Source organism: Schistocerca gregaria, chromosome 1 (assembly GCF_023897955.1).
Source record: "Schistocerca gregaria isolate iqSchGreg1 chromosome 1, iqSchGreg1.2, whole genome shotgun sequence".
NCBI lineage: Eukaryota > Metazoa > Arthropoda > Insecta > Orthoptera > Acrididae > Schistocerca > Schistocerca gregaria.
Genome location: NC_064920.1, coordinates 696,672,658 through 696,690,106, shown reverse-complemented (window position 1 = coordinate 696,690,106; position 17,449 = coordinate 696,672,658). Strand labels below are relative to the sequence as shown.

Here is a 17,449-nt window from a genome sequence, read left to right as displayed (position 1 = left end):
GAGGTTACGGATATGAAAGTAGCTAGGATGATTGCAGGTACTAGTAGATGGGAACAATGGCAGGAGGGTGTCCACAATGAGGAAATCAAAGAAAAACTGGGAATGAACTCTATAGATGTAGCAGTCAGGGCGAACAGGCTTAGATGGTGGTGACATGTTACACGCATGGGAGAAGCAAGGTTACCCAAGAGACTCATGGGTTCAGCAGTAGAGGGTAGGAACATCAGAAGAGGCACCAATGTTAGCACCGAATAGGGGATCATGGAGGAATTTTATAAGGGGGCTATGCTCCAGACTGAACGCTGAAAGGCATAACCAGTCTTAAATGATGATGATGATGAATTCTTCTCGGGTTATCAGCCGAGTGGTGGCGTCGTCTTGTCGCAAAGTTGCAATGAGTTTCGCACCCATCATCTTCTAGCGAAGTACGGAACTCACTGAATAGTTGAGACAAGACGACGCCACCACTCGGCTGATAACCCGGGAATAATTCATCGGTGGCATACGGCGAGAAAGACTGCAATCGCATATTATTATGTTTTGACTGGGTGCTACAAAAATGTGAACCCATATCACATTTTACTCGTGGTGCAACAAAATCGGGCACTGGTCGGAGGGTGGCTCCTTAAAGCACATGCAAATGGAGCCTTTGAAATAACGGAAGGAAAATTAGCATTTAACATCCAGTCGACGACGAGGTGATTACACATCGAGCACCACGTCGGACTGGGGAAGAATGAAGTAGGCAGTTGTCCATACCGTTTTGAAGGAATCAAGCCTCCATTTGCCTTACGCCATTAATAAAAAACACGGAGAAACTAGATCTGTATGGCCACACTGGGATTTGAAGCGCTGTCCTCCCGAATGCGAATCCACTGCGTTACCTAGACGAATCACAAACATGCAAGCCAGCCTTCACAAGTAGTGATCTGCAGGCTGCGAGGTCTATTACTATGGCGAGTATCCTTCATTCGGTCGGTTGTCTTACCTTACGGCGTTGGTTTTCGCAGGTGCTGCGACAATAACTAGCTGTCATATAAGACGCAGGTCACAACGGAATTTCATAACGTTTGAAACTTAGGAAAACTATAATTTCCCAAGATGACACGTAAGATTTACTGTGATAATTATTAATCATAAACTATGCTGCCCAGAAACTAGGAAATCCTTGTCGTGTAGAATCGACGGTCGTTCTATAACTAATGATCACATTTTTACGGCCATTGATATATGAAGATCCCACGGGGTAAGACCATTTCATTAAAAAACGACTTTATGGAAAATTCTGGTGACCAGGCAATGGTACCACAAGGCAGTTGAAATGACTTTCAAACAACGTAACAAAGCACCGAGATACAAAAGGTTTTACTTTTAGTGGTAACGGAAAGAACGTTCTGAGTCGGTCTTCTCACGGAAAGAATGGAGCAAGTGCAAGGTTTGCTTCAACTCTTTGCAATACACATTTTAGGGCAGTTGTGTTGTGGCTATAGGCATGGTCGGTTGAGTTTCTTACTCTATGGTTTTTTTTTTTACATCAACAGTGTTTAGGTTGAAGGTGATGTGAATGTGGTCCTGTTATGATCTTTAAAATGAGTGTATCATCAAAAGATGAAGATGAGGTGCCATCTGTTAATCATCAGCTAAACCCAGACAAAGTTATGACAGAATGAGTAACGTTTGGAAGGCGACGTCTCATGAGTTAGTCAGTGACTGCAAATGATCAATGTCTGCGTGTTTCAAACAAATCAATCCTACGAAAGAGGACAGCTTATAAGTTTGTTAGGTGACTGGAATGACAAATCTTCCTATTTAACCAGTTTAATTTCGGTGATATTAATTGCTCACAGGAGGCCTAGGTATGGCGATTCCAAAGCCAGAGATTACTCTTTACAATAAATAGTAAGAATAAAACGAAGTAATACCATGGGTGAAATTCCTGTTCCAGCATTCATCAAATGTCCAACAGTGATGCAATATTTTATACTTACACTGAAGTTGTGCATTTTGCACAATTATGTGAGTGAAATCCTTGATCCAAAAGTAAGGATTCTTGTAATACTCTGTGATTCGTGCTCAGGACAGAGTAAGAACTATGCAGTGTTCATATACCGTCAGTAGCTCGTTCATACCAATAACAGATTTAAATAGGGTCAAAATAGTATTTACAGAGAGAGAACACTCTAAAATGGAATGTGATAATAACTTTGGTTTGATAAAGAAGAAAGTTGTTCCAGAGTTACCAAATTCTTCTGAAACCGCTAAGCCAATTTAGTGCCTTACAAAGTCATTCCTCTTCAGCAAGAAAGTGAACGATCTTTTAAAAGCATGTTACAAACGAAACTGCTATTTCAAGGTCAGAGAAGCTGTGAATGTGAAGGAAAATAAGATATTCAAATACTGGTTTATTTACAGTGGAACCTAAGCACCAGTACATTTGGAACATTCTATTGGTCTATAAGTAGCCGTCGAGTCTGAGTAGCAACCGCAGGGCCCTGACGAATTCTAATGGCCTCATTGAGCAGATAATGTTGCTCTGCAATATGTAACTTTTTGAAAGACAAATCACGATTGTTTCGCAAATAACTAATTTTGAGGGTACATTTTCAGAGTTCCTGCCAATACCTTACGAAAAATATCCAGACTTCATTTTGTGGTGAAGGCGCAAGAAATTTCTATTCTAGTCTACAACATAACGAACCAAACTCCAAGACCAACAAATAGAAACTTCGAATGATAACAACACAAAGAAAAAACGAAAGCTTACCAAAAAGTGATACACTTAGCACGTTCTTTTGTGGGAAAGATATGCGTCCTTTACATGTGTTGTCTTTTTTATCACACAATGTCGATGTTATTTTTTTCTAATGTACATACCCAAAAACCATTAAATTTGATATAATTATACTGATTACTATGGGTGTGTTTCATATATTTTTTTGTAATCTTCATAAGTTTTAATTTTAACCACCTCTCCTGATGTACAAAATGTGACTTACTCTTTTTCTTCCGTGGGCTCTTCATACGTGTGGGCAAAGCTCCTTTCAGGTGCCTCGAATTTGATGTTTCTTTTGAACGTGTGAACAGTTTCGAACAATTCTTACAGATGGCAAGCCCATAGTGAACCATCAAAATAGCATCTTCGCATGATACTCGCTGTCAGTAACATAATGTAATTTAATTCTTGGTTGAGAAAACGGCGCCGTAGTGAACATCCTTAAAAGTTTGCGTCCAGTGTCTAGTGATGATGCAGTAGATAGAAGTACAGCTGGGCAGTAGGTAAGGAGAGTTAAATCATGAGGATGTTACACCCTTATCCACCCCACAGCCCAGTCCTGTTGCTCTCGGACTTCCATGTGTTCGGGTTACGTAATGATTCTGTACGTAGGACACACTTTGAAGACGACGAGAGCGTAATTCATGCAGCGAAACAGGACAAGAGCTTTTACCAACGAAGATTAATGCTCTCATTCAGTGATGTGCAAAACCTCAGGAAGAAAGTAACTTTAACTTTCACAGGTCTCACTGGCTAGTAACATAGCTCGAGGAAACTTGGACCACACATAAACTACTGGCCATTAAAATTGCTACACCACGAAGATGATGTGCGATAGACGCGAAATTTAACCGACAGGAGGAAGATTCTGTGATATGCAAATGATTAGCTTTTCAGAGCATTCGCACAAGGTCGGCGCCGGTGGCGACACCTACAACGTGCTGACACGAGGAAAGTTTACAACCGGTTTCTCATACAGAAACAGCAGTTGACCGGCGTTGCCTGGTGAAACGTTGCTGTGATGCCTCATGTAAGGAGGAGAAATGCGTACCATCATGTTTCCGACTTTGATAAAGGTCGGATTATAGCCTATCGCGATTGTGGTTTATCGTATCGCGACATTGTTGCTCGCGTTGGTCAACATCCAATGACTGTTAGCAGAATATGGTATGGAATCGGTGGCTTCAGGAGGGTAATACGGAACGCCGTGCTGTATCCCAACGGCCTCGTATCACTAGTAGTCGAGATGACAGGCATCTTATCCGCATGGCTGTAACGGATCGTTTGCAAGACGACAACCATCTGCACGAACAGTTCGGAGACAATGGCTGCGGTTACCCTTGACGCTGCATCACAGACAGGAGCGCCTGCGATGGTGTACTCAACGACGAACCTGGGTGCACGAATGGCAAAACGCCATTTTTTTCGGATGAATCCAGGCTCTGTTTACAGCATCATGATGGTCGCATCGGTGTTTGGCGACATCGCGGTGAACGCACATTGGAAGCGTGTATTCGCCATCGCCATACTGGCGTATCACCCGGCGTGATGGTATGGGGTGCCATTGGTTACACGTCTCGGTCACCTCTTGTTCGCATTGACGGCACTTTGAACAGTGGACGTTACATTTCAGATGTGTTACGACCCGTGGCTCTACCCTTCATTCGATCCCTGCGAAACCCTACATTTCAGCAAGATAATGCACGACCGCATGTTGCAGGTCCTGTATAGGCCTTTCTGGATACAGAAAATGTTCGACTGCTGCCCTGGCCAGCACATTCTCCAGATCTCTCACCAACTGAAAACGTCTGGTCAATGGTGGGCGAGCAACTGACTCGTCACAATACGCCAGTCACTACTCTTTATGAACTGTGGTATCGTGTTGAAGCTGCGTGGGCAGCTGTACCTGTACACGCCATCCAAAGCTCTGCTTGACTCAATGCCCAGGCATATCATGGCCGTTATTACGGCCAGAGGTGATTGTTCTGGGTACTGACTTCTGAGGATCTATGCACCACAATTGCGTGAAAATGTAATCACGTGTCAGTTCAAGTATAATATATTTGTCCAATGAATACCCGTTTATCATCTACATTTCTTCTTGGTGTAGCAATTTTAATGGCCAGTAGTGTAGAAATAACAGCCACATTATAGTGCAGAAGATAACTGAAAGAACTTCGTAATGAGACAAACAGAAACGAAACTTTTATTCAAAGACAGTCATTACAGTGATGGGACCGCGACGTATGATGGTCCCCTGCACATTAATAACTGCGGGACATGATTGATTCTTAACACGGTGATCGTCTCGGGCAGCAATCCCTGCTCAGGAATGTGCTGCCATGATGACGTCATGAGTTTTTGTGGTACGGCGTTCCATGCCTAAAGCAGCGCGGTTGACAGCTGTTGGTGCAGGAGGATGTGCTGCAATACGTCCCACGCGTGCTCGAAGGGATTCAAGTATGAGGAACGGGTAGGTTAGACCATTCGCTAAATATCCTCTGCTCCTAGAGCTTCTCCACCTGCTCTGTTCGATGCATTGTCATTCGTAAAAATGAAACCAGAATCGAATGCACTCCCGAAAAGACGCACATGGGAAAGGAGTACAGTGTCACGTCGAGTGGACAGCGTTCGATGGTCTGGAGGCCAGTACGCCCATGTAGTATTATGCCTCCTCACACAACAATACTTGACATTTTCAACAATATTCCTGCGTGTATTACGTGTTACTTTCGTCCTTGCATTTTGCATACCAGTGTAAAATGCGGGATGGCGTAAAGCCATTGAGCGTAACAGATACTACGTAGAAAATACGAAACTACACGTAAGAAATGTTTATTGGTATCATCATCAAATTCTGACCCTTAAGGTCAAAGATGATCTGAGCATAAATTTGTCGGGCATAATGCATTGAACGACCTTCGCGGAACGACTCAACATTTAACGAATATATTCTCCAAGTGCTATACACACTTTCCCATATCAACAACATAAAAAAAAGTTGTAACATGACACTACTTCCGCCGCGCAGGGCTCATGCGAAAAGCGTTTCATACTCCGTAACAGATCTCTTTTTTTACGATTCGCCGATCTGGAACAAGCTATGCCAGAAAATGAGGGGGGACATTAATCGCAGTCTTTCAGTACCCATATCGAGGTCGTAACTTGGGGTGTCACATAAAATAACCCCTGCTGTAAAAGCGACTTAGCCTAACGACACGCGATAACAGGCTATCCTCGTATTTTATTAGCTTGCCGTCCTCCTCCTTTAATTCAATTCGTGGAGATATGTTAAGATGCTGGGCGCAGTTCGCTTTCAAGGTGTGGTAAGTTTGTAACACCATAGTAAGATACTACGTATCTTTTTTCTTCTGATTAATTATGCTTTGCATAAAGTGCATTTTCTTCAATATGTGCTATTGATATGCTGAACTATGTTTTCTCTTTACTGACTAATTGCTTTGACTGTATTCGGAAATGGATGACTTTGGTTAAATAATTTTGTATTGATTAGTAAATACGGATAAATGCAATGTTTGCTTAAAAATGTTCACTGATACTTTGTAACTGCTGATCAACACTTAGGAATTTTGGTTTAGAACAAGTTCAAAACCTGGTGTACCTCCCCCCCCCCCCCCCTGCAACAAAAGTGAATTAGCGCGCGCAAAAAGTGGTTGGTGTGAGTGAAAAGGACTTGAGAGTCAGCCGTAGACTAGCTACTGTACAGTTGGCAGCGAGTGATGGGAAGGTGCATTGTGCAGGTACCGAGTGAGGCTTTCAGTGCCTAGGTTTGTTGCGCCAAAGCCTCAGGTGCATGAATGGATTTAATATGTTGCTCTGTGGCCTGAAACTACTGCAAAATCTCATGATCGACGCCATGAAGAAAAAAACAGAGCACATCAATAACAACTGCAAGTTCATCTGACATCTTATACTCGCCATCAATATTGCGCAATCACTGCAACAGAGGAGAAGAGTAAAGATTTGTAAAGTGACGCATCAGCACATTTAGAGTGTGCAAATGTAAGGTAACTCATACCAGAATTTATGTACCTACCTTGATTTTTTCCCAATCATAACACCTACTAGGATCCTTTCCTTTTGGAACTATGATTTCAGAGTGACCAGATTTTGAAAAATAATATTCAAAGGGAAAGACAATTACCTGATTAAATTTGTTCAAAATTGAGTGAAATAAGAAATCTACAATTATTGAGGATTTTGGTAAAGTTGAGGAGGAAGTAAGAGTAACTTTTGTGAAAAGCTCACAGTGACTGAACTAATTAATTTTAAAGTTTTGAGGACTTTTTTAAAATTACTAACTTAACTTCTGTTTTCGAAAGTAAAGAACTATGATGATAACTAATAAATAACAATCCAACTTGAAGTTAGTTTTAAGATAAATGTTCTAAAAGAGTGGTTTGAAATTCAATTTACTGTAAAATCTGTTATAAAAATGCGTACAAGTTGAGTACATATTTCAAAAGGAGAATTCCAAAATTTGCCAACCTTTAAATTATTCATGAAAGTGTGTTTAGTTTGCTTTACTATAGTAGTCAAGATTAGGGGACCACACCATCTTCGAAAATTCCTGAATACGTACAAAGTTACTTGACTACAGAAAGTTTCAACTGCTGTTGAAATTTATGTTGAGTTTTTTTTTGTGCTCATTGTGCGATAAAAGGTGTAATATCCGTTTATGAGCACCCAATTATATGAAAAGTTACTTCTTTGCCTTTAAAGAATAGTGTCAATCTTACTGCATGTGAATTTTATTTAAATTTGTACTGTGTGGAAAATATCTGAAGAAATAATGTCCAGTTTTCAGTTTAGCAGTGACTTGCTTTTCTAGTGTTGATGAAGTTATTCGGTTTTGACAAAGTATTTAAAATTGATGAGTGTAACAGTGTCTTTTGTGTTTGTGAGGACACGCATATTTTACAATAACTATTAGTATTTACTTTACCACTTATTTTTCTTGTGGTTGGGTTCATTGCACTTCTGTAGGAAAAAAAGTATAGTCTGAGGCTGAGTTATTCCACTAAAACTGTCTACCTTTTTTTTTTAAAAAAAAAGTTTCACATTTACATCCCTCGTTAGGCTGGCGACCGTATTCTATTTCATTTGAGTAGATTTGAGTAGTTAAAACAGTTTCTAATATAGATCTGTTACTTTCTGTGTGTTTTCGTAAATTCAATTTCATGTCCGGTAGGCAGAAAACCCTTTAGGCATTTCCCGGTCAAATGTACAAAAATCCTTACAGAGGGTAACATAGTACTGCTTCTAAACACCACAATTGGTGACCAATATAGTTGGGTACATAAACGAGAGGCACTTAGTGATATAAGTTTCTCATTCATTTCGAAATTTTAGCAAATGCGAAGTGTGCAAAGGTGGTGTAAGCATGTCGACACTGAATGTAACCACGGTCGTCCTAGAATTCTGTCCGTTGCAAGTGGTGTTGAACGCTTTGGCTGTGCAGTAAGCTCCGGAAGGGGGAAAAAAAACATCAGTGTTGGTTTCTTGAAATATTTATTATTTCATTAGCTATATATCAAGCCTCTGCAGGCTCTTCATTAAATGGTGATACACTAAACTACAGCTAAAAAAGCGTTATAGATTGTCACGAAAGTTGTAGTGCCGTCGAAGCAACAACAAAAAAAAAAAAAAAAAAGCGTAAAGCAATTTGATGACTTAAAAATTTAGCTTCAACCGTTTAGCTTCGGGTCCTTTTCTGCTCACAAATCTTCACTAAAGCTGAATGAATAGTTTTTGTCGGCAAAAAAGTCACGCTCATTCAAACACATTACTACGATTTCTACGATGCCATAATGATTTTCGCTGAAAATTATACTGTGCTATAGTAAGAACCAGCGAATCGACAAACAAATGTATCACGGCAGGTTCATTACTGGTAATAAAATATATATTTATATAACAGTCTTGATCGTATGAAAACAATTTTATTTGTAAGTGGTGACCTGCTTCGACCCAATGTGCATCATACTTGGACCATATTCTGTAATTTAGAATACAACAGAGAAGAGCGATACATGCAATGTAAGAAACACTAAATTAAAAACAAATTATTGAAGCTTATACCCAGTGATGGCATGTGGAGCAGAATAGAATGGAACAGGTAACAACATCCTATAATTCCGTCATAACTTAATGTTTATTGTATTACATGTCTTTCTCTATTCTGCCGTACTATAAATTACGGAGTATGGTCCGAAGATAATTCACTTCGAGTAGAAACCGTTCATCACTTATGAATAAACTGTTTTTATGCGATCAACTCTGTTCTTTATAGTATATTACTCCCGTTCACTGTGATTGCTGCTATGCTCAGTAGGTTTACAAAGAGTTTCATTACTAGCGCCATTTCTTCGACAGTTACCTTCAATGAAGAACTACTTCCTTCAGTTCAAATTTCGGGCAACAAAAGCTTTTTATTCAGTGACTTGCAGTATATTATTCTTTGTTCTCAAGGAACTAAAGTCTCAAGTCGAGGTAAAATTTATCCATTGCTGCAATATAATCTGGCAGAACAGTGCGTGTTTTAGAGCTCCTTCACTAACAAAGAACAAAATGATCCGCAATTTACCAGTTAGTAAAATTCCATCACACACTGGAGGGAAATCGCCCTAGCAGCTCACACAAGTTAGCTCCAAGACGAACAATATAGAATGCGAAGTAATTACTATCAAAAAGTAGTAGGGGTGAATGAACTGCATCGTAAGATGGAACTGTAGAATGAAAAAAAAGGTGTCCCATACAAAAACATCTGCATTTATACCGACTGCTTTCATTACAAGGACTGCTACCAGTCAGATTTTGGCACACTTGTCAGAACAGGGTTACTAGTCTGCGCAAAACTACTGTGGCACAGTACCAGCTATACGTCACCCACGTAGCGCGTAGCGGAGCAACCGTGAAATTACTGATTGTAGCATGTACTCAAATACAGTTAAATCCACTATGTTCAAATAACCCAGAAATGTGCTTTACAACCAGACCTTGTTTTAATTTTATGTGAAAAATACGCGACAAATTGAAAAGCAGCTGTTTTGCGCAGCTAGCAGTTATTGGGCAAGACTAAATTATTTTAAATGGTATGAAACATAGTCTGTCATTAACTTCTCATCTGCAACCTGCTTAAGTGAAATTCATGATAAATTTTTATGAGACTCATGCGCGAACTAGAAGATGAGAACTCTATCATTAGTATTCTTTGTAAATGATTGCCACATTGGTTGTACGATTATTAAAAGCTTCATTGTAAAGACTGACTCAGGAGGCAGGCGCTAAGAAACATACCTACCTCCTATGTCTTCGGAAGATCCATTGTCAAACAGTTAGAAGTACGCTGCCGCAACTACTCACCTAAAAAGAAAAAAAGAAAATACATTAGTTTTGCGTCCAGAAATCCTGTTCTTGTTTAACGAAACTTATTACAGGTGTTACGCGTAACAAATCTAAAAAGAAATAGGTAATTCGAGACTTTTCATTAAAACAACTACTTACAACTCTTTTTTAGTTCTAACAGTAAAGTATCTATCAGGAAATGCTCCGATATTTTGTGGCTAAAGCAACATGCCATTTATCATAACGCTATCGATAGATCATATGATTAGATTTACATCGTTACTTTTGTTACCGCAAAACAGAAGTTGCGATTTAAATTTTGTATCAATTATAAAACAATGTCCACTCAATATTGAGAGGTCAGCGAGGCTGCCTGCATTGCAGAGGACCCGGGTTCGATTCCCCATAGTGTCAAGGTTTTTTTTCCTCGGTGAGAGTACTGGCACGGGGTGCAGACAGCCTCCTGACGCCAGCTGAGGAGCTGCCTGTGGATGGAGTCTTCGTTGCATTTTTTCACATTATTATATTTTATTTAAACGTTTCCTCTCGTTAAACAAAGAATAAGAGACAATTCACGCTAAAAACAAAATAATATACAACTATACTAACACACGCCGAGAAATCTGACGCAGTCTGATGCAATGTTGTCTACCAGAAACAAATTGTGTACTTAGAAAAAACACCACCCTTATGACAACTGTTTACTAAATTTTTCCTACAGGTAAAGATATCAAGTCAACGCAACAAATAAACAACATTAAAATTAAAACATTTATGATTGAATACATTTTTAAAACTCATAGAAAACCTCTACACACAGAGAATGCAATTAACTGCCGAACATTACATTTACGGAAATAAATTATCTGCATAGAAGAGAAGGGCTCGAATGTAGGATTATAATAAATAGAACGTGGTTTTAGTGCTTTGCAGCCATCCAGTCACTGTCGGATTTATGGAAACCACAGTTCAACGTTTCAGCACAACATTCACTGAAAATTTAAGTCTATGGTGAACATTGTCAGATGCTTTGTTTGAAAAATCATAACAGATTTACTCCTTTGGCTCAAACGAGCCCCTTATAGCTTCATGAGAAGGGACTGAGCAACAGGCTGAACTAGGTACGTCATTTGGTGAGATTACACTTATCTAAATTGTAATTAACTGAAGGTGATGGTGGCAGAGTTATCGCTTTGTGAAAACTCTACCATAGTTGTATGTCTACATTACACACTGTAAGCATTTGTTAAATATTCCTGGGGACCAAAGAGAAATCAAAGAAGAAAATATGACTACTCCGTCTACAACCGAAAACACAAACAAATTGTAATGTAAGATATAGCTATAATGGAAGTTCCCTCTTAATTCTTAAAGTTTGTAATTACTTTGTTTATTTTCATTTAAGTTTTACTGATTGTGTCCATTACAAGATTCAATAGGGTCTTAATTCCATGTGCCCAAAAATTTTGTAGTTATGTTTAAATACAAAATTATACGGAATTACGTTGCTGGTTTGGGGCTAAGCGAGCGGTTCTAGGCGCTTCAGTCTGGAACCGCGCGACCGCTACGGTCGCAGGTTCGAATCCTGCCTCGTGCATGGATTTATGATGTCCTTAGGTTAGTTAGGTTTAAGTAGTTCTAATAGTGATCAGAGCCATTTGAACCATTTTGGGGCCAAGCGTCAGAGATAGCTGTGGGGAGGGGGGAGGAGAGGTGGGGGGAGGAGAGAGTTTCCAGCGATTACTGTTTGAAAACTTAGCACAAGACGTGATATAGAATGCCTAGTTACTTGGCTCGCACCCAGAAACAAGAGTCTCAAGACAGAAGAGGAACAAAGGAACACATCGACAAATTAAACTCGTAGAACTGAAGAGGCGGAGCAAGGGAGAAGACTTCGGGTGGCGAAGGCGGTAGCTACTGGAAGTATGGAAGAGAGACATTTACTCTGTGATTTTTGTATGAATCCAGTCCTTTTGAATATTTGGCAGTTTATTTAGCTGCTAATACTGATTTTGCATTCGTATAAAAACGCCGCTAAGAATCTAAAAGTTAAAAATAATCTGAATTTACATTTTACTTTCGATGAAGTAGGGCAGTGAAATACGAAACACTTCATATTAAATACACAGCAAATACAAAGTGACTCTTTGCTCTGTTCATTAAAACACCGACGGAGCCCAATGACCAATAAAATGGATAAACCATTGCAAACGCTTCATAAATGACTGTACATTTTAGTTTAATTATTAGTTTATTTCACTTTTATGAAAGTAATTAGAGCAACCGCAATGAAATTTTCACTCTGCAGCGGAGTGTGCGCTGATATGAAACTTCCTGGCAGATTAAAACACTGTGCCCGACCGAGACACGAACTCGTGACCTTTCTCTTTCGCGGGCAAGTGCTTTACCATCAGAACTTCCCAAGCACTTGCCCGCAAAAGATAAAGGTCCCGAGTTCGAATCTCGGTCAGTAAAACAGTTTTAATTTGCCAGGAAGTTTCAATTACAGAAATACATAAACCGTTTGCTGATATATCGATGTCGTGTTGTAAACTTTCCCTTGATATAATAACAAATTTTTCGATAAAAAATAGGAAACCTTAGAGGGGCGAGATTCTGGAGCATATTTCTACATACAGTCACTTCTTCCTTGTTAGATTTGTGAATGAAACAAAGGTGTCACTTCAAAGTCGAGTGTGTGTCGCTTCCGTGGAGCACCACAGTCAACCAACCAATTTGCGACCGTCGCAGCTTCTTGCAGCCGTAGTCGGACGAAAATGGCACGTGATGTCATAAACAAGGGTTGACAACATTGCTCTCTTCTCGGTTTGTGTACGTACCTTGAAACGGGAAATCTGAAAGTGATTCGAACTTAAAACTTATTTAATTTACAAAAAATTGTTGAAATGGCTTTGAGCACTATGGGACTTACCTTCTGAGGTCATCAGTCCCTTAGAACTAGTTTAACCTAATTAACCTAAGGACATCACACACATCCATGAACGAGGCAGGATTCGAACCTGCAACCGTAGCGGTCACGCGGTTCCAGACTGTAGCGCCTAGAACCGCTCGGCCACTCTGGCCGGCTATTTTATTTACAAATGGTATATTTCCGAACAAGGGTACATTGCCAAAACTTTATCTCCTAAAGGACTTTAAAAACCTCTAGAACCCTGTGTAGGAAGTAGGCATATTTATTCGTCAGCAAAGTAAAACATTGTTGCATTAAATGACTTTCGTTTTGTGTTAAAAAGGAAAAAAAAATGAATTTTTTTCCATTTCGCAGTATTAACCATGTTAAACATTATCAATACATTTGGAGAATTGTACGCTGAGACGGAAGAGCGAATCGTATGCTAAAACACAAAGAAAATTTTCCATCGACGAACGTGCGGTCACTTCTATGAAAATATAGTTAGTATGAAATATTTACAAGACATACCACGAGTGAGCCTTCATTAATCGATTAAACTATCACGCGAAGATTAGTTCTTAGTTGTTATTCAAACTTAATGAAAACAATACTTATTACTATTTATGTAACACCAAAGTAACAAATAATAAAATTGAAAACTCCCAGATGTTTCCTGCGCTGCTGGTTCTACATTCATCCTCAAAGCACGTTTACAGTCACCGTCAGGACGCCAAAGAAACAACGGGACGGGTATGCTTCTTTGCGAAATGATTTCAGTATGTACTCTGCAGAAACATTTTATTAAATCGGAAAACTAGAAGATAGGAGTAAATGAACAATCTAAAAGCAATGCAAAAGTGCAATAGCAGTTTTACGCCGAGTTTGTAAACGAAGCATACCAAACCATCGGACAAACTATCAATATTTTCTGCTCCTGAAATTCTATGTCTAATGAGCAATCGATTATTAGAATAACTGGAGGATAAGCAGAGTGACAACGACAACAGTCTGCAAAAGTTTTCAGTATTATTACGCGGGTCATTTTTAAAGTAACAACCGGTTTGTAATGGAGTAAGAGAAACTTGATTTTTGAACGTAAAGTATATCACGAAATAGGATATGCACATATTTTTTCAGTTTGCGACTGTCACCATGAACATTTAATCATTTGTCAAGCACCAGCCTTTGGATCCCAGCATCAAATATATGCCACCTGACCGTTAAATCGGGTAGCAACAGTTTCTTTCATCACGTCATCATTTTCCAAGCGTTTTCCACCAAGAAATTCCTTCAGCTTTGAAAACAGATGAAAATTTGATGGTACTAAGTCAGGTCCGTAGGGTAGATGATCCCGTAAATCCCACTGAAACTTCCAGTTGGCGCAACGTCAGGCCGAGCACTGTCGTAAAGCGGAACAACGCCGCTAGAACGCAGTCCCCAGCGGCGATTCTGAATAGCGCGCCTAAGCTTTGATGGTGTTTCACAGTACATCTCAGCATTTACTGTCATTCCTCTTGGCAAAAAGTCTAACAGAAAAATGCCTTTCCGGTCTCAAAAAACCGTGGCCATGATTTTCAGTGTAAGGTTCTTCTTTGAATTTTCGTAGTCTCGTATGGATGATGCCACTCAGTGGATCGACGTTTATTCTCTGGAGTGTAGTGCGCAATCCACGTTTTATAACCGTTCCAATGTGAATCAGAGCTCGTCATCATTCTTGTGACGCATGTCAACTTTTTCGGCATCCATCCCACACACATTCGACAGTAGCAATAAGAAAAACAACTGATGTTGAAAAATGTGGAAATATCTGATGCAGCTCATCAATAGTGAAGTGCCTGTTTTGGCGAACTGCCTCATCAACATCTCGTGTCAAATCCTGATTCATGACAGTACGCCATTTAGATCGGTGTTCATCGTGAGCGTTCGTCATTCTCTCATTAAACAGCGTACACCATCTACACCTGTATCAAAAACTTCAGCAGGACGAACTTCTTTTTCATTTAAGAACCGAATAACCGAGCGAACTTCTCAATCGGCGCGATTATTGACTGAAATGGCGACAAACTAAGCAGGATAACCACACGACCAACACCGGCAGAGACGTCATACGTAATGGCGGTGTAGTGACAGAGTGGCCAAGTGTGGCCGACCGCGAATGGGTGTCACGTGACAGGATGCGCGGTAACGATTCGCTATCGGTTCTTGCTTTAAAAATGACCCTTGCAGGTATTCAACACGAAAATGAGAGGCACCAATTTTTTGCACTAAAAGAAGTTCGTGTTTAACAGTGCATGAGAAAAACATGCTGTACTACAGAGCTCGTCAAATTTTTACTGCAGTACGGTTATACGATTCCGGATTAAAATTTGCTTCTGTGGAACTTTGATCATTTATTTGCATTATATTACTGATTTTTGGGAAAAAATCAATGCTGTTTGTAGAGTTTTTTGGAGCATGAAATCTACAAGTTGTTCGATACCATTCATCGTTTTAATCATTTCGCTAATCGCACGCTCGTCCAAATATATGTGCACTTCTTTCATAATCATCCGTATTATGGATTTAGTAGGGAGAGGAATTGAAATTTTGATCTCTTTGCCAAATTGGACGTCGTAGTCAACCGAAGTGATCTTTTCAGCTCTGAACGATCTTGAAAATGCGCTCGCATGTCATAATAGGCGCTGTACACACATCTTCTTCGATCTGAATAAATTCGTCCTGGGCAGGACAGTCTAACGATGTAGAAAATTCCCAAATATTTCATTACATACCATTATTTCAGCATCAACAGATTCTTGAGACACAAGGAATCTGACACTTAAGCAATCCCGCATGCTGAAAACTGTCAGTTGTCTTCGACTTCAAGAATTTCCATACTACATGAATGTGTCATATACAACTCATCTAATAAACAGACGAAGACATCTTTTGTTTGGACTGCAAGTAATATTTTCAGAGACATTGCTTTCGATAGCGAAATTTCAACTTTTGTGTAATACACTACTGGCCATTAAAATTGCTACACCAAAAAGAAATGCAGATGATAAACGGGTATTCATTGGACAAATATTTTATACTAGAATTGACATGTGATTACATTTAAATGCAATTTGGGTGCAAATATCCTGAGAAATCAGTACCCAGAACAACCACCTCTGGCCGTAATAACGGCCTTGATACGCCTCGACATTGAGTCAAATAGATCCTGGATGGCGTGACAAGGAACAGCTACCCATGCAGCTTCAACACGATACCACAGTTCATAAAGAGTAGTGACTGGCGTATTGTGACGAGCCAGCTGCTCGGCCACCATTGACCACACTTTTTCAATTGGTGAGACATCTGGAGAATGTGCTGGCCAGGGAAGCAGCCGAACATTTTCTGTATCCAGAAAGGCTCGTACAGGACCTGCAACATGCGGTCGTGCATTATCCTGCTGAAATGTAAGCTTTCGCCGTGATCGAATGAAGGGTAGAGTCACGAGTCGTAACACATCTGAAATGTAACGTCCACTGTTCAAAGTGCCGTCAATGCGAACAAGGGGTGACCGAGAAGTGTAATCAATCCCATATCATAACGCCGGGTGATAAGCGAGTGTGGCGATGACAAATACACGCTTCCATTGTGCGTTCACCGCGATGTCGCCAAATACGGATGCGACCCTCCTGATGCTGTAAACAGAACCTAGATTGATCCGAAAAATAACGTTTCGCCATTCGTGCACCCAGGGTCGTCGTTCAGTACACCATCGCAGGGCCTCCTGTCTGTGATGCACCGTCAAGGGTAATCGCAGCCATGGTCTCCGAGCTGATAGTCCATGCTACTGCAAACGTCGTCGAAATGTTCGTGCAGATGGTTGTTGTCTTGCAATCGTCCGCATCTGTTGACTCAGGGATCGAGATATGGCTACACGACCCGTTACACCCATGCGTTGGGATCCAGCACGCCGTTCTGTATTACCCTCCTGAACCCACCGATTCCATATTCTGATAACAGTCACTGGATCTCAACCAACGCAAGCAGCAATGTCGCGATACGATAAACCGCAATCGCGATAGCCTACATTCCGACCTTTATCAAAGTCGGAAACGTGATGGTACGCATTTCTCTTACACGAGGCATCACAACAACGTTTCACCAGGGAACGCCGGTCAACTGCTGTTTCTGTATGAGAAATCGGTTGCAAAACTTTCCTCATGTCAGCACGTTGTAGGTGTCGCCACCGGCGCCAACCTTGTGTGAATGCTCTGAAAAGCTAATCATTCCCATATCACAGCATCTTCTTCCTGTCGGTTAAATTTCGCGTCTGTAGCACGTCATCTTCGTTGTGTAGCAATTCTAATGGCCGTTAGTGTATGTGTGGCCCAAGTTTCGCCGAGCTGTGTTACTAGCCA

At 40.4% G+C, this 17,449-nt stretch overlaps 1 protein-coding gene across 3 annotated transcripts in view; it reads right to left on the bottom strand.

Annotated features, from left to right (window-relative positions):
- The window catches only part of LOC126365127 (peripheral plasma membrane protein CASK-like), a 1,978,716-nt gene that overhangs the window by 194,609 nt on the left and 1,766,658 nt on the right, over positions 1-17,449 (bottom strand). For 2 of the 3 annotated variants that reach the window (XM_050008118.1, XM_050008119.1), the window contains one exon: positions 9,867-10,159. The exons of the other annotated variant lie outside the window; for it this stretch is intronic. In XM_050008118.1, the coding sequence (XP_049864075.1) occupies positions 10,124-10,159 (36 nt within the window). In that variant the 3' untranslated portion in view covers positions 9,867-10,123. Of the gene's footprint in view, positions 1-9,866; positions 10,160-17,449 lie in introns of those variants that run through there. 3 annotated transcript variants of the gene reach the window in all.